At 36.2% G+C, this 27,429-nt stretch overlaps 4 protein-coding genes across 10 annotated transcripts; all 4 read right to left on the reverse strand.

Moving 5' to 3' along the window:
• Nucleotides 1–2,982: 2,982 nt before the first annotated feature.
• On the reverse strand, nucleotides 2,983–8,121 carry LOC140797853 (probable Histone-lysine N-methyltransferase ATXR5). Its single transcript, XM_073151536.1, has 6 exons — nucleotides 7,319–8,121; nucleotides 7,080–7,172; nucleotides 4,197–4,426; nucleotides 4,013–4,113; nucleotides 3,729–3,941; nucleotides 2,983–3,480 (listed from the first exon to the last, which is right to left on the reverse strand). Exons 1-6 carry the CDS (start codon nucleotides 7,638–7,640, stop codon nucleotides 3,321–3,323), a joined length of 1,119 nt encoding a protein of 372 aa, XP_073007637.1. The 5' UTR covers nucleotides 7,641–8,121; the 3' UTR covers nucleotides 2,983–3,320.
• A 214-nt stretch (nucleotides 8,122–8,335) lies between these two features.
• LOC140797854 (uridylate kinase PUMPKIN, chloroplastic) lies at nucleotides 8,336–13,742 on the reverse strand. The gene is made up of 7 exons (XM_073151537.1): nucleotides 13,417–13,742; nucleotides 12,410–12,554; nucleotides 11,379–11,432; nucleotides 10,777–10,868; nucleotides 9,541–9,767; nucleotides 8,865–9,041; nucleotides 8,336–8,782 (listed from the first exon to the last, which is right to left on the reverse strand). The coding sequence occupies exons 1-7, from the start codon at nucleotides 13,653–13,655 to the stop codon at nucleotides 8,628–8,630; spliced, it is 1,089 nt and encodes a 362-aa protein (XP_073007638.1). The 5' UTR covers nucleotides 13,656–13,742; the 3' UTR covers nucleotides 8,336–8,627.
• A 1,627-nt stretch (nucleotides 13,743–15,369) lies between these two features.
• Nucleotides 15,370–18,813, reverse strand: LOC140797602 (protein MITOFERRINLIKE 1, chloroplastic). Of its 3 annotated transcripts, XR_012110690.1 has the most exons (3): nucleotides 17,639–18,813; nucleotides 17,283–17,471; nucleotides 15,370–15,846 (listed from the first exon to the last, which is right to left on the reverse strand). XR_012110690.1 is itself a non-coding variant. In XM_073151185.1 (2 exons), exon 1 carries the CDS (start codon nucleotides 18,777–18,779, stop codon nucleotides 17,664–17,666), a length of 1,116 nt encoding a protein of 371 aa, XP_073007286.1. In that variant the 5' UTR covers nucleotides 18,780–18,813; the 3' UTR covers nucleotides 15,370–15,846; nucleotides 17,656–17,663. The 3 variants fall into 3 exon arrangements, 2 of the variants coding, with proteins under 2 accessions (XP_073007286.1, XP_073007284.1); XM_073151185.1 differs by lacking the exon at nucleotides 17,283–17,471 and having other exon boundaries at nucleotides 17,656–18,813; XM_073151183.1 differs by lacking the exon at nucleotides 17,283–17,471.
• Nucleotides 18,814–19,250: 437 nt separating this feature from the next.
• LOC140798331 (uncharacterized) lies at nucleotides 19,251–25,706 on the reverse strand. Of its 5 annotated transcripts, none has more exons than XM_073152152.1 (8): nucleotides 25,554–25,706; nucleotides 22,830–24,018; nucleotides 22,547–22,637; nucleotides 21,938–22,095; nucleotides 21,801–21,852; nucleotides 21,511–21,590; nucleotides 21,326–21,419; nucleotides 19,251–20,074 (listed from the first exon to the last, which is right to left on the reverse strand). In XM_073152152.1, exons 2-8 carry the CDS (start codon nucleotides 23,871–23,873, stop codon nucleotides 19,569–19,571), a joined length of 2,025 nt encoding a protein of 674 aa, XP_073008253.1. In that variant the 5' UTR covers nucleotides 23,874–24,018; nucleotides 25,554–25,706; the 3' UTR covers nucleotides 19,251–19,568. The 5 variants fall into 5 exon arrangements, with proteins under 5 accessions (XP_073008253.1, XP_073008256.1, XP_073008255.1 ...); XM_073152155.1 differs by having other exon boundaries at nucleotides 21,938–22,038; nucleotides 25,554–25,704; XM_073152154.1 differs by having other exon boundaries at nucleotides 21,801–21,855; nucleotides 21,938–22,038; nucleotides 25,554–25,704.
• Between the last annotated feature and the right edge of the window lie 1,723 nt (nucleotides 25,707–27,429).

Genomic DNA, 27,429 nt, shown 5'->3' on the forward strand with positions numbered 1-27,429 from the left:
CGCCCCCAAACATTATTCGCCACGTGCCAAACACAATTACCACGCACTAGATAGAAGAAGCTTCTCCATTCTTCTCTCGTGGAGCTTGGGTCAACCCACGTAACATTTGTGATGAAAATAAAATATATTCCAATATATTTACATCACACCCAATATATATATATATATATATATATATATATATATATATATCTACCAACTCTCTTTTGTATATTTTATATATCTTTTATTCCATATTAATACTCGAATCTCACCGTGTGATTATCGTGCTATCAAATTAACCTAGTCAACCAGAAGATTCAAGATTCTGCTATATATATATATATATATATATATTTATTTGTTTCTTTATTTTTGAAGCATGTAACACTTGCTCTAATAGGACTTTACCTATGAAGTCCTGTTATAAGTGTGGCTAATACAGACAATAAAATCACTTAAAATAATCATGATTCGCTAGAATATATATATATATATATATAGATATAAAGAGAGAGAGAAAGAGAGAGATAGTAAGGGGGCATCTTAGTGATATAAAATAAGTTTAAAAAGAATAAGATAGCGTTTGGCTATAGAATGACTATCAAATTAATTTAGCCATGCTTATTTTGATAAGAAATGATTTAAAAGTACCATTTACCGTGAATAAATAAGGAGAGAGAGAGAGAGAGAGGAGAAAGTGACTGAAGTGTCATCGCAGAAAAATAATAATTAAATTTTAGTGATAAATATAAAATATTTAATGGAAGAAAAGACGAGGAATGAAGAGGATGCATTAATAAACTAGTATTGAAATTAGATGTTATTCGATTACTATATTAAAATAAGTTTATGCTTATTCACATAACCAAACATGACCTTAAGTGATTTTGTTTAAACTGAGAATATTGTTAATTTTGTTAGAACTTAGTCAAAAGATTTTTTTTATCATTTATGAGCGCAAATTAGGTTAGAAAAAGGCTAACCCTTTCTAGATACAGAAGTACTTAGGCTTCACCAAGCTTTTTACTACTTAGTCGTCGAATAATTACTCTAAAACTAAATATTACCGAGACTTACTTCAAGCCGTTGCGTTATCAAGCTGTTCCTCCAAGCTAACCATATTGTCGAGCCATCAACTGAATCGAATTAGTTATGAACTTAGTCAAAAGTTGAGAAGCTACGGTGATAAAAAAAAAAAAAGAAGTTTGTGATTTTTGACCGAAATCCTCGAGGGTAATATGTACTTATCAACATGAAAAACAAGAAGGAAAAATAGCTCTATTAATTGAATTGAGCTCAGATTAATTGAAATATTATTAAATTTCCACTGTTTACACACCAAAAATAAAAAAAAGTTAACGTGTGAAAGTAGGAAACGTGAGAGAGAGACAAGATTGAGTGGGTAGAGCTGTAGAAAGAGTGAGAGGCATTCAATTTTTCGTTTAACGTGAGAAAGACACAAAGGTAAGCTATCATTTGACACACACACTACTTATTTGGTCTTATAGCAAATTAAATGGTGACCATAGTAATTTGGACTTTTCCAGTATGGTAGATACATCCATTACCATCCAAAATCCAACTTATTTGACACCCCCTCCTCCTTTAGAATTAGAATCTTTGCCATTTCACACACTATGTTCTCTTTGCATTGTTTTTAATTTAATTCTCGTATATATAGATTAAGGATGATCTATCAATTGTTGTTGCTGATGATTTATTAGGAATGCGTTGTTGTGTTTAGTTGTTAAGTGTGATCATCAAAGTATATTAAATGTAATAGGTATTAATGATTTTATAATCATCGAAAATAGCACTGCTTTCTTCGGGCTGAGTGAGTGATAAAGAATATTATGGATGACATAAAAATTTCATATCCAATTCGGATGGGATTTAAAAAATAATTTTTTTTATATCAAATACATATAGAATTAGAAAAATTAATCTCTACAAATAATATATAACACATCATCAGTAATAATATCAATATTTACCATTTAAATAAGCAAATTAAAAATTAAAAATTATTTAAAAAAATATACAGGTAAATGAATATCTAACATCCGATATCTATATCTGAATCTAAAAATTATATCCAATCTATATCCGAATTCGAGATTCTTTTAAAAATTACAGTATCCGAATCGAATAAATTTTTTTTACCCGAATACAATTTAAATTGAGTAAGAGTTAAACCAACCCGTTTTCAAACCCAGGTGTATATCCTTTTCTTTTCCACAGGTGGAACATTTCTAGAACCTGGACGTGGCAAACTGCAGTTGGAATCCTATCCAATTTCAACATGTGAGACTTGTAGTGTGGAAAAGAAAGTTAGCAAAACCAGTAAGGTTGGGAAATTCTCAAATCCATAGACGTTATAGTGAGTGCTGCATCTGATTATTCTTTAGACTGATACGAGTCAATGAAGATAAAGAAATGTTATCATGCTTTAACAAATTGACAGTAAAATCTTATCCTTGATCATTTAGTGAATTGAAGTCCAATTTATCAATAATGCTTCTAAGAAACAGAGTACTTTTCATTTAAGCTGATACATCTAAAACCTCCAATGCTACACCAAAATAATACATTACAGTAGAAAAGAGAGTGAATTAAGAATCACAACCCAGAACACAAACTGAGTGAGAGCAGTACACAACAAAATAGAGCCCAAAGACAGGACGTACAGCAAAAGTACAGCTTATGCTATTCTCATACAAGAGGAGAAAATTATTAACCAATAAGCAGAACATGGCAGCAACAATGAAATATGTTGAAGTATGAAATGTTTCTGCTAAATATGTCAGCTTTGGCACTGAAGCGTTTATGATAATAACATAAAAACTAGACTTCCTATGCGAAACAAAATTTTGCAGTAATTCAATTTAGGATGAGCGATAGTCAATATATCGTACACCACTAAAGCTTGCATCCCCACGCGTGTACACAGACACACAAACTAGGAAACCCATGTCTTATGGAAAGAGATACACATTAATATACAAATAAAAGACAATTTGATAATCTGAAAAAGGAGGTCAAAGTTGAGAACAGAATGACATACTCATTTCCAAGGTTTGCAAACAATGTTTCATAAATGGTAAAGATGTAAAATGAACCTTTCATAAAACATCGCCATCTCATCACTACTTAGTGTTGCAACACATTTGACCTATCACTTGATAAATGGGCCAGTACTACATCACTGTGAATAAAAAGGCAGCAAGAGCAAAACTTTGGGGCTAGCCAAGAATCATTAGCCATCCTTGCCAAAATGATCCTTTCATGTCAAGATTTTCAAATCACGAATTATTGTGTTGACGGGTCTATCTAATATGTTAGACAAAATGCTGAGTTGGGTACTCCTGCTCATATCCATTGTAATCATAATATAGCCTTTCGCCATAAGGTATATCACGACAAGCAACCAATAAAACCCGGCACTCACCAGCTACATTATACCTGACACATTTAAGGTTCTGCTTCCTTTTGCCCTCCCTGCAACAAATTGACCATTTCAAGAAAATGACGAGCTCTGAGATTCTAAAGGGCACTTCTGCAATGGTAACTAAAACATTCAAATGGAGAAGTGACATAAAATATGTCGAACCTGATGAACGCTATACATTGCTACCAAGTGGATGTATTAAATGTAAATTATTATCTGATGTTTATACCCCAAAAGAAAAGGTTAAAAAAAAAAGAAGAGCTGAGATGAAGGTATACTAGATATGGTGTGAACTTACTGGGTGTGGTTGTTAATGCCATTGATGAAGCGAGCAATATTTCCACGCTTATCAGGGCATATAACCAGACTATCGGATGCTCTTGTTGCTAGAAGAAGGGTCATAATACTGTCACAATCATCATGCTCCCGATTTTTCAAATAATCCACATCACCAGTGTACTCAGTGATAAATGTCATATCCTTTATATATCCGTCAGCCTGTACTGTAAAACTGCAATGACCAGATTGTAAGCTTCTGTTCACCAAACAATTTACATATTTATATCACTATCAATGAAGTACCCTTCATGTGAATCGAAAACTACTAGAAGAGGGGGACATTCTCCTCTTTTGTACATAGTTCGGCAAAGCTCCAGAGTTTCTTTATCTTCCCTTGGAAGGACCTTGAACAACATGAATATATAATCAGATCATATAATACAAACTAAGTAAAGAGCCTGCTGAAGAAGTCAAAGACGGTTCTTACCTGCATGCCACCCTTCTCTAGATATGCCCGATTAGAAGATCTGGGGGCCATTCTAGTCATGTAGGTTAATTCATTGCTGAACTCCATCTGCATTGCTGTTAATGCAGTGGCAAGAGAACCCATTTGTTCAAGTCTTCGTGCTCGATTTTCAGTTGGACTATAAGGAATTATTCTCCTCCTCTTCTTGTACATAACTAAGGCTGTGGAACGTCTTCTGCGTTTCCTTCCATCTGAATGAAATTAATTTAGCCATGAACAGATAATATCATGAGAGATAATATGACTGTGGGGGCCCTTTCAAGTATATAGAACCATCCAGTGCTAACATATGCTCCACGTTGTATCTTCTCCAATGCAAATGTGTAACTTCTAATTCATCAAAATTTGACCAATCGAGGAAAAACCTCAAAAATAGAAACAAACTACATTTTGGTCATCAAAACTTTCAAAAACCAAATAGTGTGTGGTTGTTGGGAAGTGAGGAAAGTGAAGCGCTTATTTTTAAATGCCTCACTTTCTATTGTTTGAATGTAGGAAGTAGATTAGGAAGTGATTTCTTCAACTTCCCCAAAATCATCAAACTTACCTATTTTTAGCCCAATTCATTCCTCTCTTAAGGATAAAAAGTTGCACTTCCCGTCCCCACATACTAATCATATGGTTTGCATGTGACCATTTATTCTTAAAAGACTTTACGTTCCAACCCATACTATTAATAGATTATTTTATTGACTTTTTTTTGGGGGAATCTCTATCCTTAAAACCTCTTATTTAATCAACTTATTATAAAAAGACAAAAATATCTTTATTGTTGTTTTTATACATTCCTTTCAGTTAAGGATGTTTATCTCTTTTATTATTTTAAGTTACTAAAGATATAGCGGCCAAAAAGTAACCAAAAATATATCCATGCAAAACCCAAACTTTTAGAGCGCATAAACAGAAATATAAAATCTGAAAGGGTATGCACATAAATAAGGAATTCTAGAGGGTCTAAATGTAAAAAAATCCTCTTTATTTTTTTCTTTGAGATCCTAGTTTTTTTTTCTCTTATTTTCGTCAACCTAACAAGAAAAAGTATGAAATGCTGAGATCTAATCTCTCACTTTCTGTTCTCACCAAACCCTAGGATGTGATAAAATTTTCTCAAGAAATAAGTTTCCTAGAAACTCACTTCCAAAATTGCTTCGTTTGATTTCACTTTTTGCAACTAAACATGCTCGTGTTTGGCAAAAACTATAAGTGTTCGGTGGGAATGGGTAGTTATAGTAATTAATGGTCAAATACAACATATAAAAAGATGATAAGTTTTACTCTCTCCATTTAAAAGAGTTAGTAGTAGAATAGGAAAGTTATGTGGTTTTGTGAAAGTGAAAAGTAAAAAAAACTAACTTTCCAATCTACTTTCTTCATCCAAGCATTACAAAGTAGGGGACTTCCATAAAGTTATCACTTTCATTTCCTATTTCCTATTAAAAGCACACTCCTTAATGAAAGAATAATTATGATTAAATAGGATTACTTCATAAGTACAATTAGTAAGTACAAAAGCAATATAATGAAATGTTGATGTCCTAGTTACTCTATATAAATATCATAACTAAACAATTTTTTTTTTCTATTGCAGAAGCTCCCAAATGCAACTTAAAATTCTGGATGATTAGAGTAAAATATTCTGTAGGTAAGTTGTGTAATCAAACTAAAGGACCAATATTTCTTCCTACTAACTCTTTTGCAAGAACACCATCAAGTATCAGAAACAAGACTTAAAAAGGCTTATTATAGGTCGATATCAAGGCCATTATGTCCTTTTGGTTTGGACTTGTGTAACTTAGCTTAGTGACCTTTCAGTTTCCTTTATGGTCTATCTGAACTCCTCTCCCTGATCAGCCATTCCTATCTTCCCTTCTTTCTGTATTTTACCTCTGCCAAAGGGATGCCATCCTTTCAGAAACTCTTTCTATGAGATATCTCCAGCATTCAGATAAAAATAGTGAAGTCTCAAATGAGCCATCAGAATTCCTTTTTTTTTCCCATTGTTCTTATACTAGCTCCCTTTAAGTAGAAAGTACAATCAATTTGACACCTTGACTTTCCTTGAACCTGGTAAAATTTCTTTCTTTTCTGATATATACTAATATACATTATCCAATCAGTGAAGCACCATTCATGTGCCATGAAATAAATAGAGTTCAACTATTAATGTATGGTGGATAACCTTAACTTGCCTAATTCTTTGAGTAAGAACCAAATCTCCAGAATTTACTGTCTTTGGATAATTGAAAAATTCATACTTATTGAGTTTCCAGTGTCCACAATCCTAACCTCATAAATATGAAACCATAATATAGACAACATTTTGATAAGAGCCTTGCCAATGTCCTAAGGGCCACGCCGAGATGCAGGCGGTCTAGGGACACATAGTGGATATGAAGTAAATAGGTGCATATGCAGGCAATCATGTGTTTCTTACTTAAATAAACTTACACAAACTAAGTAGGAAACAACTATTGATTAATGTTATTAGAAAATGTATGAGAACTCCGTGACCTTTAAAAAAAAATTACTTCAGCACAATAATAAGCTCTAATTGACAAACATATTATGATATCAAAGCTTAAATAAGCTCTATGGGACTCTACGTGAATTAGTTCTATACTGTGCAGCCCAAGGACCTTAAACAAGTTTCATCATGGGATAAGAGAAAGAACATTTCAAATCCTACAAGATGAAAACTTAAAAATTGCATGCAAAAAAACTTAATCTATTAGGAAAAAGAACCGATATTCTCAAACACAGCAAGCTCAGAATACAAAATCCAAACATATCCAAAACAATTCGAACAGAATCAGAAAGGAAACTATCATTTTTGCCACTAATCACCTTGCGAGGGTCCACATTTCCTCTCCGCCAAAGCTTCCGAGCCCTTCTGAATCCGGAAGAAATCAACGATCTTCGTCTGCATCAGTGGAAACCCTAGCATTTCCAAAACCACAGGATCAAAGCTCCCCATTGACGAGTCCAAAATATTAACAAAAAATGACATTATTAAACATAAAAATAACAATTAGGAAAAAAATAGAATCCAAACAAATAGCTATATCAACAAGAAGATTACATACTTTTGAACGGCTTCTCATCGGAGCAGCTAGGGCAGAACCAGGGTCCGGACGGAACCCTAACGGCTATCGGACGGAGGCAGTAGAGATGGTACCCCCGATCGCACCGATCGCAGAGAAGCAGCTCGTCGTCCCGGTCGCCTGAGCGGCACTCCTCGCACCGAACGTCGGAATAGTAGTCTTCGGTGACGGCAGCGACGGGCTGAGCCACTAGCATTACCTCCGCGATGGATTTGTATCTCCGCGGCGGCGGAGGAGGCGGCGCCGCAGTGCGCTTCCGAACGGAGCCGTTAAGGGGGGAGGAGGGGCTCTCCGCCGCGCGCATGGGGGGAGGTTAAACGAAGGATCCGTCACGGCGGAGCTAAGGCAAAAATATCGCCGGCGATGTGGCCGGATCCCGGCGGCCGATCGCTTGGGAGGCGGAGGAAAGAGAGAACGAGAAATGGTCGCGGGAATTCGAGGAAAGGTCGAACGGCGCACGGTATAATGACGTGTCAACCGGCGCACCATATGCTAACGTACGCGCTCCAAGCAAATATAAAAAAGATTAATTTAGCCGTAGGGGGGGAATCAGACGTACGTTGATTCGGATGACGGGGCGATCATCAAACGTCCATTGCTTGACTTCAATGTCTCTCTTTTTAAATAACTTTGTTGATTTTTGAGTCAATTTTTTAATTTCTCATCACTATATCTGGATATGAGACGTGGACATTTGGCTCGGGAGAGTTTTTCTCTTTCTAGAAAAAGCAGCTGCAAGTAGCTCATGCTAAGCACGTGCGAAACACATGGTGATGCTTTTCATCTTTCCTACTTTGAGATTTTTTATTATTATTTTAAAGTTCCTACTTTGAGATTGCTAAGCCAGGTACACCTGTGGCCTGTGGGGGTTTGGCTATAATTTTTTAGTCTAAAGTAATAATATATCTACTATTAAACTTAGATTGGAAATTATTTATCACTACCCATCTGAAACTTTGACTACGGTACAAGCAGAAAGTCCTACGAGGCTACGGCAGATGCAAGTTAAATCTTCTTACCTATTCCAAACTATTCTATCATCGAAATTTGACTTAGTTACAACCATACTAGTACATCGGTCTAATCAAAAGATCTCCTCAAGAGCTTCCCTTTGAAGCTTGAAGATCTTACTGTAGGAATTACTCCCTACAAAATTAATGTACAGCTACGAATTCTATAAATTTGTGAAGCACTTAAACAACTAGACCAGACCTCTCCTTGCAAAATAAATATAAAAAATAAAAACACAAGAATTTGAAGAGAGAGAGAGAGAGAGAGAGAGAAGAGCCCTTTAGACCTCAAACTCATTTACCATCCTCATATCATGACCTAGCGCCCTTTCTTCAAACCGTTGCTGCTCGTTTCTCCCACCTATCAAAGTGCCCACCTTCTCCCCAACTATAGCTTTTGCAATGTTTCCAGGTTTGTTCAAATTAAACACCACAACTGCAACGTTATGGTCAGTTAGCATGATCAGCAAAAGCCAAATAAACTTAAAAAGAATCAAAATACATTGTGATTTTCTTACCAGGAATGTTATTTTCTTGGCACAGTGTAATAGCTGTCATATCCATTACAGAGAGATCTTTTGTGGTCACATCCTGGTAGCTTAAGATGTCAAGAAGGCGAGCTTTTGGGTTGCGCTTTGGATCGTCATCAAATACACCATCTACATTTGTTGCCTTAAGCACCACCTCAGCATTAACTGTATGTACATTTGTGAAGAAAAGATTGTAAACCTTGTTCGAGTTATATAGCTGTGGCATAATAAGCATGTGTCGAATAAGCAAGTGGCAGGATTTAAAATGGGTCGCTGCAAATACGTTCCTTACTGTCATTCTCTACCATGTTCATAAAATGATTGCTAATCTAGATAACTGTCACTTGTATATTTCTTAGATAGAGATATACATTAGGTAAAAAAAAAACAGTCAACCATATGGGTCAACTAAAGCAGAAACATTTCTTGACAGAAAGGCAGTACATATATAGTTCTAAAAAAATACTTCTAGATTTAGAATCCCCATCACAAGAATGATCAATTTAAAAAGTAAGAGATATATCACCAGGTTAAATTTAGCAAGTTAAAATTTAGAGTAAGATAACAAGTTGGCTGCTAAGCATTGGATTAGCAATTATTGGTTGAACGTATCAAGTACTATGGAACTTTACTAGGACGGTGCATACTTTAATAAGTGACTTACTTTCTGCACACCGGAGAGCAGCAGCAGTATCTGTCGTGAAGAAGGGGTTTCCTGTTCCAGCAGCAAATATAACAACTCTTCCTTTCTCCAAATGCCTAACTGCCCTTCTTCTTATGTATGGTTCTGCAACTTCTGACATGCGAAATGCAGTTTGCACACGTGTGGGGATACCAATACTTTCCATTGTTGCTTGCAAGAATATTGCATTCATCACCGTGGCTAGCATGCTAAATCAAAGGGAGAGCAAAATGCCTTCAATCATAACAATCTTGGAGAAGATTTTGTCACATCGAATAGCAATGTGATATCATAGGTGGTTGCAATATAATTTGAAATTGACTCAATAGATTAAATTCATAATTTGAACTTCATTCGTTGAAACCTAACAAAAGAAATAGTTCTATTCCTTGATTGCAGACAATGAGAAAAAGAAAAAGAAAAAGAGAGAAAAATTAACTACCATAATTTTATCAGCATCTCACACACAATAGAGTAATTCTTCGAAAGTGAAAAACAGATGATCTATATACTTGATGAGATTTACTGATCAACATAAACTATCAAAATGACAAAAATCTAATAACATAAACGGCCAGATGTATCTAAAACCAGCTCTAGCCAAATTGATCTGAGTAGCAAGACAGAAGTAGCCCTGAAATGTACAAGGATAGCAACAAAATAAGTGCCTAACTTGGTTTTCCCTCAGGTACAGGGAGAGTATTCATAATGCCCCATCTGGGAGCATCATATCTGGCACTCTTATAGATTGGTTGAAAGTAGATGTCTTCAATTGGAATATACATATAGAAGGTCAACACATTACAATACACAGGTTCTTTTCCATAATAGACTATGCTTTTATAAGATAACTCGTTTGTCATTTAGAGAACTAGAGATGTGGCAACAAGGCTATGGTGTAAGTGCAAGTTTAAGTAAAAAATGATCAGAATATAAGTAAGTAATGCCCACTATTAAAGTACCAATACACAATGAAAATGATCCACATTACAAAATGCATGATATAGCAGTTCACACAAGAAGCCACTGTGAGGGTAAATCAGCAGGGTCATACATTCTAAAATTTAAAATTCCATTATCATGCCTTGTCTGCTGCACATTATAAGTAAAAGAACTGAAATTATTCCCATCATTGATGTAACATATCATTCAGCAACTTTGAAAGCAAAAAGTGGAGATGAAACATTAAAAGTAATTTAAGCGAAGCATTTGCCATACCCTATGTAATCAGCTGAGGAACGGTCAAGACCGCTACAGCCTGCCCAAGAGGCTCCACGGAAGATATTACCACCACCAACAACTATCGCAACCTGAAACAATTGTTTGCCACAGTAAGTCTAAGACATAAGTTGGCATTTCTGAGCACACTAATGTGATACAATAGAAATAATTTTTTACGTCCACAGCACAATCAAGTTTAAAGGCCAATACCAATGAAATACACCAAAGCAGCTATCTAACATATAGAATAAGATATAACATTACATGAACTACAATAGAACACAAAAGATAACTCAAATTCCACGGCAAACATTCAAATATAAGTGAATGCAAACTTACATCCACGTGTTGTATTTTATGTACATACTCGGTTTGGATATTAAGAACTGTTAGTTGCTGCAGAACATGCAAAATTTATCCAGATAAACAAAGACAGGTTGGAAGCCATGCTAAAACTTAGAAAAATAAGAAAGCATATTATCTCAGTCAATTGAATATCTGTTTTAGGCTGCATTTTATTGCGATCAGGGAACAGAATAACAATCAAATAAGCAACAGATGAAAATCAATTGGATGAAGCAGTATCAAGAAAGACACACCTCTACACCAAGTCTAGTGACAGAAGCGACTTCTCTTGCAATTGACATAGTAATCTGCAACATAGAGCATAGCATTTTAGCGATGCAAGATGACACCACCACGAACAACTATAAGTATAAATATGTATGGAAAAATAAGCCTCATAGACTATCATTTGAACAAAAGATGAGTTTCCTTGTTCACTATCCCTGAAAACAGAACATCCATCTATGCCCTTCCATAACATTCAGATGCCGAGATGGTGTAGGAGAACATAGTGTGTGTAATAGTATTAATGTATTGTATCCTGGTTGTGATACCCATTGTCATCCAGGCTGAGATAATGCAAGAACAGACTTTGTCATAGAAATACATATACAAGAGCATGAGTTAGCAGAGAGGAAGGGAGAAGGGTGGGGAATAAGTCAGTAGAGAGACAGAGGAATGGATGACATCTAGATTACCAAATGCAACAAGGGAGACTATTAGAAGCTGATGATGACTCACTACCTTTCATAAAGGCTACATTAAAAGATATGAAGCCAAATTAAATATTAATACAGAATATGAAAATTGATTAAAAAATGGGTAATTGAGAAAAGAAAGAAGCAAATGATCAGATATAAAGATACAAAGGCAAATAAGAAAAGGGCCTCAAAAGAGGCCCTAAATTCACAAAAAGTTGAAATTCCATAAAGCATACCTGTAGTTAGTAAGTAAAGTCACCAAAAATTAATAAGCCATGAATCTTTTTCAGGTGAAAACAAACTATGAAGAAGGCTTTTCAGATTTAAAATACTAATCAAGAATAATAGAGCTTAGCCAAGGCTCATGAGAATGCTCTTGCCCTTTTATGTATGAACTATGAAGTATGAACACACACAACAATGCAACACCACTATAATAATGATTGTTCTGATGCCTTGTAATCAAAATTATGCATGATGATTAAAATAAAGAGAGTTCCTTTGATCCTAGTGTCAGCCAAAAACAGGTCAAGGTAGTGTTATGACTTACTCTAAGACTTACTGCATATTATTTGCATACACACCTTTGGATCAATATTTTGAGTATGATCTCCGGCGAGGGCTTCCCCACTTACTTTCAGTAATACCCTCTGCCATCTGTATGGTGGCTTAGGCTTGGCAGCTTCATCAGCCATATGAGCAAAGCGAGGCATTGTTGCCACTTGAGGTCTTGATGGAACAAAAATAGTAACAAGTGAGTCCACAAAAATAATTCTAAGGAGACCATTCAATCCATTAAACATCTCTAGTGTACCATAAAGATGACCAAAGATCAACTGATGATTTAGAGAAAGGAACTTTGCACTTAATACAACAGAGTCACCAAGATATATTGTTAATCAGAAGCATTCATTAGATAGAACAAATATCAAAATAACAAATAAAATGGGTACATATAAATGTACAATTTAATTAAGTTTCCTATATTGGTTTTGAGTTTATCAATCATCACAATGGAAACAACTAAAGAAAAACGAGCTACTGTGATTTATGAAATGCAGCTTTCTCAACTGGGATAAGCTAGTGTAAGAATGACAATCAGTGAATCAAATCAAAGAAGTTCAGATCTCAACCCCTTTGTTGGTATTAAACAGAAAAGCATTGGTGATAATCCATATGATTTCACGCAAACACTTAATAGCAAGTATCTTGGAACTTATTGGTTGGTACTTGATAACCAAACTACTAGTACTAGCACAAACCAATAATGAGAAAGTCTCCTATCACCACGAACTCTTCAAATTCCATGACGATAAAAACAGAACTGACACTAGACAATTCTACTTCATACATCATGCATCTGTTACCGTTTCTTATCCATCTATAACTGCACGTTGCACACAAGACAATCTTCAAGAATAGATCAAAACAACTAAGCATGGTACAACGGAAACCATTAGACACTAGCATCACCATCCAATCTCCTACAGCGACAGACAGACAGACAGACAGACAAACATAAGAAGCAGAAAGGATTAAACCACAAAAGTGAGACCAATAACCCAGTGGATAGATGTAGAATGAGCCATACCCTAAGTCGGGTGAATCGGGGAAAGATCCGTTATGGGAGGAGGAGGAGGAGGAGGAGGAGGAGGATGAAGCGGCGGCGGAGAAGGTTGCGACCAGGCGAGGAGGTGCAGGTGCGGCGGAGGAAGGGGAGGTAAACATGGGTGGTGGTCCAAGTCTTGGAAAGAAGGAGGGGGAGGAGGAGGAAGAGGAGAGGAGAGGAGAAGGAGAGAGATGGAGGAGGGAAGGGGAAAAGATGGCCATATGGATGAGGCGGAAGGAAGGACGGGGGAAGAAAAGAATCACGAGAGTACCACCAAAGTTTTAGGCCGAGGTATAATGAATGATTCGTGTTTAGATATTTCTCGGGGTGTATTCCGTATTTTATTATTGTCAGCGACTTTCCTTGCATCGGGAAGGGAAATAATAATTAGTGAGGAAAAATAATACTTTGAGAATTTTGCCTCGTCACCGCATTTCTCGGAGGACTCGCCGTTTACTTTTTCCGAGCCCTCGACTCCGCCTTTTTAAAATCTAGGACGTAATTTATATGCTTTTATAGTTAATAGTTAAAGAGGGGGGAAAGTATTAATGAGTCAAAATACAAGGAATAAAATGTAATTAAGTTTTTATTTTTTTTATTTTATATTTCACTAATTATTTATTATCCAGTAAAGAACTCTTCATTTTGAGTTATATTAAAAATTAGAGAAAATTACAATTTATCATAATTTGATTTTAGCCTGATTTCAACTATCCCTTGTATTTCTTCAAACTTAAATGCTTAACTCTATATGGTTAACTATTAGTAAACTATTAATTGGGACATAAAAAGACTTAATTTTCTATTTAGAAATAGTATGGATGATTTAGTTATTTTATAATTTATTTATAACGAAAAATACTGGCGCTAATAAAGTATAAGAAGATAAATTAAAATCGAATTAAATTAAGAGTAACTATAATTTATTCTAAGATTTATGTAAAGCATCTATCATAAGTGTTTAATTAGCGAATTAAATATGTCGAGTGAGGAATCGTTAAAATTTGGATGCTCTCTATCTTATATTTTTCTATGTTTGAGTGAGAAATCATCAAAATTAATTATTATCATTAAATTTTTATTTAATTAAAAAATTAATAATTTAAAATCACTTCTAAAGTTATTGAATATTAATCTTATTTCAAAGACCCTAATGACAATTTTTTTTAGTTCATTAGAGTGCACTTACTTTTGGCTCTATATTTGAAAAAAGGATGCAACAAAAGAGTGGCTTTATCTGCACATTTTTTTTATCTATTATGTATTGATTCGCTCTAAATTCCATGGTAATAAACAGATATAATCAAATTGCTCAATATGACATTATAAAATCTTAATATAACCTGTTTATGTCTATATTTGTTCTGTTTTCTATTCTAAAATTACTATGATCTTCGTAATAGTTGGGACTTTTATTTTTTATTTTTTCCCTAAATTTATTTATGCACCCTCTAAAAGATCAAGCTCAAACAAACACCCTACTACCAATTTAAATCACAAGAGAGGTTTCGGGTTTTCAACGGTCAAGGATACAGATAGACATGCTAGCACATCAATCGTATATATTCGACAGTTATAACTACCTCTAAAATAGAATGAAGAGGACACAAAAGATTAAACCTGGTGATATTATGGTTGCAAGATGATTGCTGCCACGCATTCGACAGCACGTCGGGATGGATTTATGCTGATCCCGACACCCAATTCGCAATCCAAATCAAACCGCTAGAAATTAGACTCCATTCGCTTGTAGAATAAGCATAAATTTAGTCTAATATAAGCTTTTCTATATTAGTTGATAATTAAACAACATATCTTGATATTAGTTTACTAATACCTACTTCTTGGCTTCTACTCTTCAAAGAAAACTACTTAGATCTGACATTTCCATGCAATTGTAAAACAAGTTAATGCATTCATCAAAGGCTAGAGTACTTGCTCAACCATCTCATTAGAGTACTTGCTCAGCCAAAGCCATTTCCATAGCAACTAAACTCACATGATACTTGCAATTACAGGAATAAATATATATTGAAGAAAGCAAACACCATTTGTAATGCAGTCATAGTTTCATTCAAGTTAAATGAGACCACTACCCTTGCTTTATACCTTTTTTAGACTCCACTGTAAGCTCTTCATAGGACTGCTCCATAGTTAAATCTTTACCTTTTAGTCCACCATATAGAATTGATTAGCTGCTGCCCAAGTTAACACTAATCTGACAATTCCATCTCATCAAGAATGAGCTCTGAGGGTAAAAGGATAAAAAAAACCTCTCAAAATAACAATTTGCAGTTCTTCAGTCTTCCAAGGAGGACCTGCTCTTATGCCACAGTTTCATCAAATTGCCTAGTTCTTAAGACTTCTGTGTAATAATCCAGCCTCTGCAGCTGGAAACTGTGACCTGCAAGGCTGAAACATCATCTGGCAGTCAGCAACTTAATATATCCATTTCAAAGTAATCTTGTGAGAATACAGTGAGTCATTTCAGAAACATTTGTAGAATAATCAAGATTATCAGAACCAGAAGTAACTTGAATATTCTCTGTCCTAGATCTTCAAGGCAGTATCCTAACCAAAATCTAGAAATGCTTCAAGTCACAAAGATTTCTGAGAGCACAGATATCAGAATAACAGGAAGAAGCCAAACTACTAGAACCAATCCGATTATCCCTATCTTCTCTTGATGTCGCATTAAAGAACTAGATAGATGGGTCCAGAGATACCATGTGTATCAACCAACTATCAAGAAAACTAAATCCGCACAGTGGGGGTAGATTAAAATTTTCAGAATTACCTGGTCCAACTTCTTGTTGGTAGACACTCCTTATTTTCTCATTATCATATGATGTTATTTATATAATGCGGTTATGAGAAACAAGGGAAACATTACATCTTCTCAATGTTAATCTCAAAGAATGCATTATTTGTTCCAAGTTCTTGGAGATTCTTCTTCCATACTACATTTGTGCAGACTGCAGAACCAAGGCCCCAACTTCCATCCTCAGGTAACATTAATTCACAGTTTTACACAGGCAAGTTTTTATGCTGCACAAACAGTCATCAACAACAACTTGTCCTATAGGATTTGCAATTACTCTTAAAAGTCATCCACTATAACTATAATGCACCTCTTCAATTAAAATGAATAAACAGTCATCTGTTAACATTTTTACCAACAGACTGCTCGACATTTATGCAACACATCAGAATTGTAATTAATTAAGTTACACACACATCCTCATGGCAAACTAAGATAGATACTCCGATAAGTGTATCAACAACTCAGTAGATAATTATTTCATGTTATGAATATGCTCAAATTGATACCCCAGAAATATCATAGCAAATGTTGCAATTCTAAACATCTATCAGAAATAAGGTATGCAAGTTTTTCTTTTCTCCTTTTATAGTCACTTGAATGAAGTCCAAAAGGATAAGAAAGAGGAGGGAAACAGAGGAACATTAAAATTTAAGTTCATCAATTCTAAATGTGGTGCATCTTTGAGCCGCATGCTGCCACAGCACTCACAATCCCCTCTAGTAAGTATAATGATCATAATTAAAGAAAAATTAATAAAGATAATCAGCTGCATTACAATATTTTTTAGCCCTGCCTAAACAAACTTTACTAGCTCTGACCTGAATTGCTTTCTGAAAATCTGCAATTGTCAAAACAGCACTGATCAAATATTTAATTAGGAGATCATTGTTCAATGTAAGAAAATGCCTTCCAGCCATATTGGGACATGAAATATATACTTCTGCTAAATTCTAATATTGAACATACTTAGGCTTTGTCATAACTAGTAAGATAATTGAAGTGTCGAAGCTTGAAGAAGATGTACCAAACTTCTAATTCACCAGTTTGCAGACACCATCTTCTTCGTGTATATCCAACAAATGTTCTCTATATTCGACATCTATCCACTAGTCTAAAACTACAGGTTTATGCTTCATCAGATAAAGAATAACTCCACCAGATAAACCCGAGAAAGTATGGAAACCAGAATAGTGAATACCATTCTCGCACTATCCTGCTACCACAAAAGAAAGAACGAAACTTTAAGCAAGTCGATCTTACTATGGGCATACAAGAAATACAAAAATGCATAAAAGAAACATAAAAGAATGCAGAAAATTTGAACTACAAAACTGCATTTATATCCTCCACATACAAAATTCAATGAACTAAAGTCACCACCTTTGTTTTCAAACGACCTTTCTTTTCAAGCAGTGGTGCCATCAACCTCCGCTACCCCTTTCTCCCTCTGCTCGACATACTTCTGAAGGATCGCAAGCCTTGCGGTCTCGAAAGCAAAGTAACCCAATGCCGCGAAGCAAGCACTATGCAGAACCCTGGGTCCGATTCCCCTCGCCAGCCCCGCCCACCCTTCCTCTACCACAATCTGCCTCATCATCCCAAAGACCTTATTTGATCCCTCCCCCTTCGCCTGCGTCATCAGCCGGGTCTTGACCACATCGAGCGGAGTCGTCAGCGATGCTGATATTGCCCCGGCCAGGGCACCACAGCAAACACTCTCGATCGGCTCAAGGTTCGGCTTTCCAGTCTGGCTCAACACAAAGGCCTTCAAGTACTCGAAGGAGGAGTAGCTAAGTATTCCGGCAGGCAAATTCCGGAGAATCGTTGCAGTGTATCCGGCATAGAGGCCCAAGATCCCATCTTTTTGTAGGATTCGGAACGCCACTTCCCAGGAGCGGCCCTGGGCGCCGGCTTGCATGCGTTGCGTGACGAGTTCTTTGGGGACCATGATGGCGGAGGAGACGATGTTTCCGGCCGCGCCGGAGACCGGAGGGATGAGGAACTGGGGAAAATTGGAGCCAGGGAGCGAGGAGAGGAGGGATTTGAAGAGCTCGCATGTTGCGAAGTAGAGGGCAGAGGAGGAGGCGGAGCCGAAGAGGACGGCGGAGACGCCGCGGTAGAAGCCGAGCGGGCCGTGTGTGTGGAGGATCGAGAGGGCAGCGTCGATGGAGGAGGAGGGGGCGACGAGGGAGGAGATGGACTTAGTCTGGAGCTTGGTTTTGACGGCGTCGAGGGGGAGGAGGGCGACGTAGGTGAAGGCGCCAGCGATGCCTCCGGCGGCTCCACCGATCACGGCGCGGTCGAAGGGGGAGAGAGCTTTGAAGGCAGAGCGAGAGGAAGGTTTCGCCGAGAGGGAGGTGGAGGAGAAGAAGGCAGTGGAGTTGCGAGGAGAAGGAGATGGAGAGGAGAGAAGGAGGGAGTTGAGGTTGGAGAAGAAGGAAGGGAAGTCGTGCTCAGGGGAAGGAGAAGAAGAGGAAGAGGAAGAGAGGGAGAGGGAAAGGAGAAGAGGGTTGGGATCCATCTTTTTCGGATCTGTGGATGAGGGACGAGGAGAAGGGGGTAGTCAGAGAAATTGTTGTTAGTTGGTAATTTTGCATATCACCACCTACATTTTGATTTTGATGTCACCATTTCAAAATGATGCACAAGATGAGGGTTCCTTTTGCAAATGATCCGAATTAAATATTTTATGCAGAAATATTTTTTTTGATAATTCCTGCTGATGTTTTGACAAGTTGAACAAAACTACCGTTACGAGGATGGGATTTATGTCCTATACGATTATTATTGGACCTTTAATTTGCCTTATAGTCTTTTTACACTCATTATCTTAATGATATTAATTGGGGTTAATCCTCAATTTTCTAAAGAAAAAATAACTCTTATAAAAAGAATCAATATTACATGATCTTATGTAAAGAGTACATAAAACTTATTTATGCTACACGCTCAAATGAAGGCATAAAAATAATTACTGCATAAGAAAGGAAGATGCTTACCTTAATTTTTTTTTTCTTCTCTATTATTAGAAACGTCAAATAATATACAGATTTTTTTTGCCTGCTTCTCTTTCCTGTAATTTTCCTCACAAAAGATGAGGAAACTTCATGCACCCTCACAACTGCTACAAATAAGCTATCGACCTGCCACAGCAAAGCTTGATATTTGCTTCAGAGCTTGATGTTTGCTGTATCTCTGATAATTTTTTATGTAAAAAATGGCGAAGACCTCCTCATTAAGTGCACTATATTTGCCAGTTATGCATGTACAAAAATCACCGAGGACTTCTCATAGCGTGTGCTTGCTCTTCTCACAACCTTACAGGCAAGCCGTAATTATGGAAAGACCTAATGACTCCATCAGAGCTTGCAGTTATTATTACAAGACCCCAAGATGCCGGTGTCAGTCTCTTATCGGCCTGAAGTGAAGAACAAGGGGATGAAGGAAGACTCTCCTCAGGCCATGTTGCAGATCCCTTTGTCGAACCATCAAGAAGAAGCCGCGGCCCCAGGGAAAAGCAGTCTCGATCACCAAGAACGGTAGATGGATCTAAACTTGTTTGTCGTAGGGAAGACGGCTGCAGGTTATTGTTGCTCTGACCTGCTCCTCCTCGTATGCCAGGCCATGGAACAGCAACTGATAAACCTTCAGAAAGGAAGAGTTCACATGAACTAACTGATTTGGCTACTCTGGAAGATAGGCTGCCCGAGCCTCCATTGTTCCAGATGTACACATGAGAATCCTCACCAACAGAGATAATATATTTTCCATCTGATGTGAATGATGCAGATATTTGACTCCTGGACTTCCTTGGGCCTGGAGCATATATCAAACACTTGTGAGATTGTAATATGACTAATGAGAGATTAGGAAGCACTTGCATGCAATACACAATTTTGGATGATGTAGAAGATCTTTAAACCAGATGAGTGAGATGATGTTCTATTTCAACCTATCACAGATGTGTTTAATAGAGAACAGAGAACATAAGATTAAGTCTTATGGGTTAACTCTGACGTAAGAAAACAGTATTCTGCTGTAACTTTATCTAGGAAGGTGAACTCTCGCCCTTATTCATGAAACATGAAAAATGTGCCAGTGTTTGTATTTTGTGTGCTGTTCATTTCTCATATATTTCAGCCTGTATATTGTGTTTCGGATGTCACAGGTTAAGATTAGCAGGACAAAAAAGAAGATGCCTGAAATCAGCTGAAACTGATTGATATTGACAAAATAACCGACATTGGAACTGCCAAAACACCTGTTGAAAATGCTGAAACTTGCAAAAGCTCGTGCACTTTCAGATTTGTTTCAGATGAAATATTTCACTTTTGGCTAAAAAAAAAAGAACAAGCCTTGCAAAAAAGCACAAAAACAAGAAAACTTGCAGTTGCCAGAATGCTGTGCATATATGGACTGCAATTTAGCCTGATGAATAGCTCGTTAACTCTATGACGAGCATTCCTTTGGGTGACCAAAATATGTCCTCTTCTATAGTATGGTGGTAATCTGTTTAGATTATTCACCTTTCTGGTGCAAATTCTCTTTCGGATGGGGGTACCATATGACATCAGTAAGTTATGTTACAGTGTTGAAGTACTTCTGACAATGCAAGAAAAAGATATGGAGTTATGAGCATGTTGAGCCAAAGATTATCAATGATTTCCCATTATGGTCTATCTTATTCCAAGACTGCCTTCTGCCTCATTGGGTCATCCTACAGTCTGAGTCTTTAGACTTCAAAGTTGGCCTAACTGTCTCAGTGAAGTACTTTGAACATTATGCCATTTTTTAGAAAGGGATAATTAGCAAATTCCAAATTGTAGAAAAGGCATAATTTTGATGTAAAACCTCTTTTTAAGTATTTCATAATTCATAGTGGAAATTGGATCTGCAAAATACTAAATTTAACGAATCATAACAACTTGCATAAGTTGCAACTGACAGTAAGGTAGGAATCGCAAACCTTTTCCAGTTTTAGTTACACAATATTTCATATGATGATTAGATATTTTAGTTTAATACAGATTTATACATTGAGTAAGCTGACAGTGAAAGCAGAGTTACCACTGAATTTTTGAATGATATCACCACCATCAAAAATTCGAAATTTCAATTCTGCTGATGTGATCATAGCCATTTGAGAATCATCTGGAGAAAACTGCAACAAAGGAATATGCAGGATTTTGTAATTTGGAGTAATCCGATAATAAGATATAAAAATCTCTCAAATAAAAAGCTGGAATGATAACCTGCAGGCTGGTGATTCGCTTTCCACCAGACTTCTTTTTACCATGAACATAAAATTGTGTCTCCAGCTGCATGCTTTCATCTACATCCACAAGAAAAAAGATAATCCAGTAAATATAAAAATGAGACAATTCCCAAAAAAATTCAGAAAGAAAGTTCTACTGAGAGTATAACAAATCCAAGCCAATGAAAACAGAACCTAATGATGGACATGAGTAAACAATACACAAATAAAAAATAAATCATACACAATGAAGCTTAACAGCCCAAATTCGTGAACTATAATTTTTACCTGAGTGACCATAGAAGCGGCAAGCTCCTGCAATAGAACCAACAAGAAACCCCTGCTTAAATAAAAAAAGGTATGGTAATCAACATATTATCATGATATAATAGCAGGAAGATTGAAAAATTAGATCAGAGGGAAACCTTTCCATTTGGTTGATAACATAAAGCAGTTATGATATCCCGTATATCAATCCAATTGACCACCCGATTCTCTTCTAGTTGCCACACACGAACTTTACCATCTAGAGAACCAGTGATGAAGTATCCATCATCAATTGGATTGAACTGAACACATGTCACTGATCTCCACAGAAAAATGGAAAGGAAAGCAAGTTATACTAGAGAAAAAAAATCAACCCACACATGTCAAGAGAAGTAATCATCTAGGCGCAAGTGTAGCCCTCAACAGCAGGGGTTTAACCAACACATGTCACTAATCTCCGCAGAAAAACGGAAAGGAAAGCAAGTTATACTAGAGAAAAAAAAAATCAACTCATACATGTCAAGAGAAGTAATCATCTAGGTGCAAGAGTAGCCCTCAACATCAGGGGTTTAACCATCTTCAAACATCAAAATGACAAAGCCCTTATTCAAACATCAGGGCTAATCATTTTAACAGATATCATTCAGCTCGTTGGGATTCAAATAAATACTGTTTACGAAATAAAATATTAACTATTCGAGTAGATGCATTGTTAAAAGAGTGTAGTAGCTTACTGTAACTATTCAAATTTCTTATACTTAACTCACCATAGTCATTGTGTTGAAAAACTTTTAGACAGCCTTGGCAACCAACTTTCCACAAGCGCACAGTTTTGTCTTTAGATGATGTCAGCAGACACTGCAACAAATGTCAAGCATTAAGACAGACAGCCCTAAGTCCTAAACCACAGATTGCAATGATCATTGAATTTATCTCTCTGTTGGCTGGGAGAAAACTAATTATTATCTTGTTTACAATAAAAGATGCATTGAATATACAGATCTGCATATTAATAGAATGAATGATTAAACCATGTAGGCTCAGACTCACATTAGTCTTAGACCAGGATAAATCCAAGATATCACTTGTATGTCCATGAAATTCGTGCACTGGATTCTCTTCAATCTTGAAAATTCTTCCCGGAATTACAATTGGTACTGAATTGCTACCAAGAATCATCTTGGCACCTTTGATATTGTCAACAGATTGAGAAGATACTTCTGCAGAAAAACATTTGCAAGAGGTCTCCACTCTTTTAATTTTCCAAACTCGTGTAATGCAATCCTCACCGCCACTTGCTAGATACCAACCAGACGGACTGAATTTCATGGCCCTAATAAAACCTTTATGGGCTTGAATTTCTTGACATTTGCACATTGCTGTGAATTCCAGGCACTTCTTTTTGTGTTGCTGTACTCTTGCTCTGATTAGCTCAAATAATTTGCCACTTCTAGAAGAAATATTATAACTTGCTCGCTGCTTCCTCTTAGAAAATCTCCACCAGCTAGTAAAATGCTTCCTAATAGCCTCATAGCCTCCATCAGTTTTTTTCTCATAATGGGAAAGCTCCCTACGAAAAATATTTTGAAGAGAATGAGAAAGCCCAAGTAAGGAGTCTAATTCCTCTGGCGTTATCAAGTTGTCTGAACCCCCCTCTTTAAGCATGCTAGAGAAACCATCTGTTCCCAGATTATGAACAAGAAATGCCTTCCCGCAATCCATATCCCTAGTATAATGTTTACAATCCTTAGCTATTCCATCATCAAGAGAAGGTGAGTTCAAGATAGCACCATTGCTTCCTGTGCTTCTTTCCGATTCTGCCTCTGTGGATCTATCACCAGGAAATTCCTCCTGATCCTGGGAAGAACTCAATGCAACTGGAACAAATTCATGAAATCCCATTCTTCGAAAGAATCTATTTCGGCGTTCCTGAACGCTCATCAACTCCTTCATCCACACTTCATATTTAAATTCTCTCAGCTCAAAATTTTGACCGTCAATAAAACATTCCTCTGATGATGAGGAATCTGTAGAAGTCCTGAGACTATCATTGGCATCGAAGAAATCTTCTCCTTCCTCATTGAAACTCAGCATACTTAATCCGAAAGAAACAAAAACTCCAAATGGAGCAACATCTGGGGAGTTCTTCAGCCCACCATAAAGAGCCGAGGAAACAAAATTGTCAAGACTCTCATATGCTGATAAGGCTTCCGCTCCACATGGAACTCTTCACATGGAACTAAATCAAACAATAAAAGAAAAGGCAAAATGAGAAAACAAATTAGCAGGACAAGAAAAACAGCGTTTTAAATAAAAAATAATCAGAAGATCAGGAGATATCCAATAAAAAACAAAAAGAAGGGATGAAACTGCAATAGTCAAGTACTGCTCGTAAGTCATAAGGCTTAGCTTGAGAATACTGCAACAACATTCTGAATCAAGAGCAACAAGTAAAAAGTAACTTAATAATCAACACACTCCACGAACTGCTATTGCACTATAACCAAATCCATCTTAAGCACAATTCATTAGATGATAATCAGCTTTTGCTATATTTTCAAATATACCAGATTTTTGACGAGAATGGATTCAATCTAGGAGTAATTGTGAATCCAGAAAAAGAAAATAACTCCAAACAAGATGAGAATGAATTGATTAAGCAGTTCTCAAGAAGACGAGAAAATCAAAGAGAAAAAGAAAAAAAAATGGAGAACATTAAGCAACTCCATTGCATGCAAACTCTATGTGGGAATAGAAACCTCCCACTTATAAAATTAAGTAAAATTATAGACGACGAAAAACATTTCCCTGATCACAAATCTCTTATAGGAGGGACAAATGAATATTTATACTGAACCGAAAATTGAAATCTTTTATTACATAGTAACTCACTTGCATGCCACAATCCGGAAAAGCAATCGTTATCCGAAAGAACCACATGAAACAAATTCTTCTTCGTCTTCCAACAAGTAAAAATTACAAATAATTTTTAAAAAAAAGTAAGCACGAACTCCCGAAATCTAGAGGCCTTCTAAAGCCAAAATATCCTACCTGCAATCCCATGGCCAAAAGATTGCACGTAATCTTCAAGTAATCCTCACTTCACACTTTGTTCCACTGCCCAGCTTCAATTCTTCCACGAAGAATTGAATAAAAGGCATAAACTCCCCTCCTCGCCATTGATCGAAAGAAAAAAAAAACGATATAAAACGGGCCCCAGAAGAGAAACTAAATGACCAAAAAAAAAAAAAATTAATCTATCAATATAAAAGCAATACGCTTCGTCTAGCGCAATAATGTCGCTTTTTAAAGGATCGCAGCTGCGAAACCGATAGTACAGCCTAGCAAGGGAAAGGGATCGATCATTCCAGGCGAGGATCCTGTAGGCAACCGACAGGTTCTTGTCTCTCTCTCTCTCTCTAGGACCACCACCTACGAGACCTGTAGAAACCGGTACTTGCCTCGTATCAATGTTGCTATAGGCTATAGCTATAGGCTTGGCCTTTCCAACTTCCTCCATTAAAGCCTCATCTTTTTGAGCTCCCCTTACCGCGATGCCAAAAAGGTAACAAAAATCCAATCTTTTTTATAACATCAGAATCAATTTCCGGATCGAGATTACGATTCCCTCCCTGATCAGGGAACAGTAAAACTCCAATCTCTCTTTTATAGAGAAGTCCATATTCGCTTCGATTTTCTTCTAAAACTTGATGATAATTAAAAGAAAACATTAATCAGGATCGCAAATAACTAGATTTAGATTTCAGCACTTACGAGGTCTTTGATCACGGATTGCTTGCCGAGAAATGAGCAGCTCCTACGTCCAATTTTAGCCGATGCTCGTGTTCTTGCCGTCGAATTCGATGCATTTGGTCCGTGCCTAGGGTTTGATCGGGCCCATTTTTTCGGAGTTTCCAGAGGAATCGCGAGGTGAGGTTTGGAGTTGGAAGTTTTATACGGGAAGAAAATTTGCATATGGCAACCTAACTTAACTGATTTTGCATTTCGATCCTTATATTTTCACTTTTCGAAAAATAAGAGGCACTTTGGATGGGCCGAGGAAAAGAGGGGAACTCAAAATAACAAATACATGAGGAGTTAAAAAGAATGAACTATTTCGAAATAATTAATAAGGTCGATCGTCTGCAGCGCTGTTGCAGGAGTTAAGTACAACCAAAAGAGAGGCCGAGGCCTGCTAATACTGCCAATTAAAGGGTGCCGCGAAACAAATTAACTAAGTTCATGCATTAGAGGATGCAATTAATCTGAAATATTTCAAGTGCGAAAATAATTGGCAGAAGAACTTTCCATTTGACCAAACAACTGTGGTGGTAACCAACCAACTCTAGTAGAGTTACTTTGCTCATGACTAAGGAGGTTATGAGTTTAACTCCAACCCAAAATAATATTATGGAGAAATTGTTTGGTAGTTAGTGGTTTGGTGGCTTAGCTTGATTCGGTTGATGGCTCGGCAGTGCAGTTAGTTTGGAAGAACAACTTGACAATGCAACGGCTTGGAGCAGGTCTCAGCCGCGTTTGGTTCGAAGCAATTATTCGGCGACTCATGTAGCTTAAAGTCTAGACTAGAAAGCTAAAAACTCTATATCTAAAAAGAGTTGGCCATTTGTTCAGCCCATATCTAACTTTTAGGCTCATGAATAATAATAAAAAAAAAACTCTGGTAGTTAACTTCATCACAACGAAGAAAGGAAGGGATCCACTTCAAATTTAAATAATAATAATTATTTAATAATTTATAATAATTAAATTTATAATAATTTAGTTTAGTTGATAATTCGACAATACAATTAATTTTTTATCCAACCTTCGAGCTCTCGAATGATAAAAAAAACATTACAAAAGTGATTACATTAAATAATTAAGGGCGTTTTTGCATTTACACTCCTTCAAAAGCTTTTTATTTGTATGCATACCCTTCTAAATTTTATATTTACCTATTGTACTTTTTCAAAACAATTATTTTTTTTATTATTTGTATCAAAATTATTTTACCCTTTGTTAGGTATCTGTCGTCTAAAATTAATCATATTTGTATCTTTTAATTTAAATATTATTACTAATTTGAACAAAAATTATTTTACTGCTCAAACTTTTCTTTTACAATTTGTACTACTAAGTTCCCTCCTATTAGAATACATATTTACTTAATAGAAATAAGTTTATTTGTACCATTAATTTGATCATTTTTACTGTTAGTTTTTGGACGAAAAATCTAACTATTATAATTTGATCTGGACTATAAAGATGTTAGCTTGTGTTTGAACTAGAAAAGCTAAGTTACAATCAGGCGAAACCAAACTGTTATTTACCCTAAAAAATAGCTAAATGATTAAATAAAAATTATTAATTTCTCTCTCCTAATCGAATGGTTGAAATTAAATGATACCAAATAAAATTAATCGGAAGTACTGGTCATATTAATCGAAAGTACCGATCACTTTTTTAAATTATAAGAGTAAATTAGTCATATTTTATTTCTCTCTTAGTTATCTATTTTTTTATAAAAAATAAAAATAATAATAAATTGGTAGAAGTTGACACTCCTATTATTAAGAAAACAATTATAAGAATAAGTAATAAGAAAATACTTAAATTCTAATTTTTTTTATCGATTAATCTAGTCGCATAT

This window comes from Typha latifolia, chromosome 11 (genome assembly GCF_019914945.1).
Source record: "Typha latifolia isolate L0001 chromosome 11, TyphaL0001v2, whole genome shotgun sequence".
NCBI lineage: Eukaryota > Viridiplantae > Streptophyta > Magnoliopsida > Poales > Typhaceae > Typha > Typha latifolia.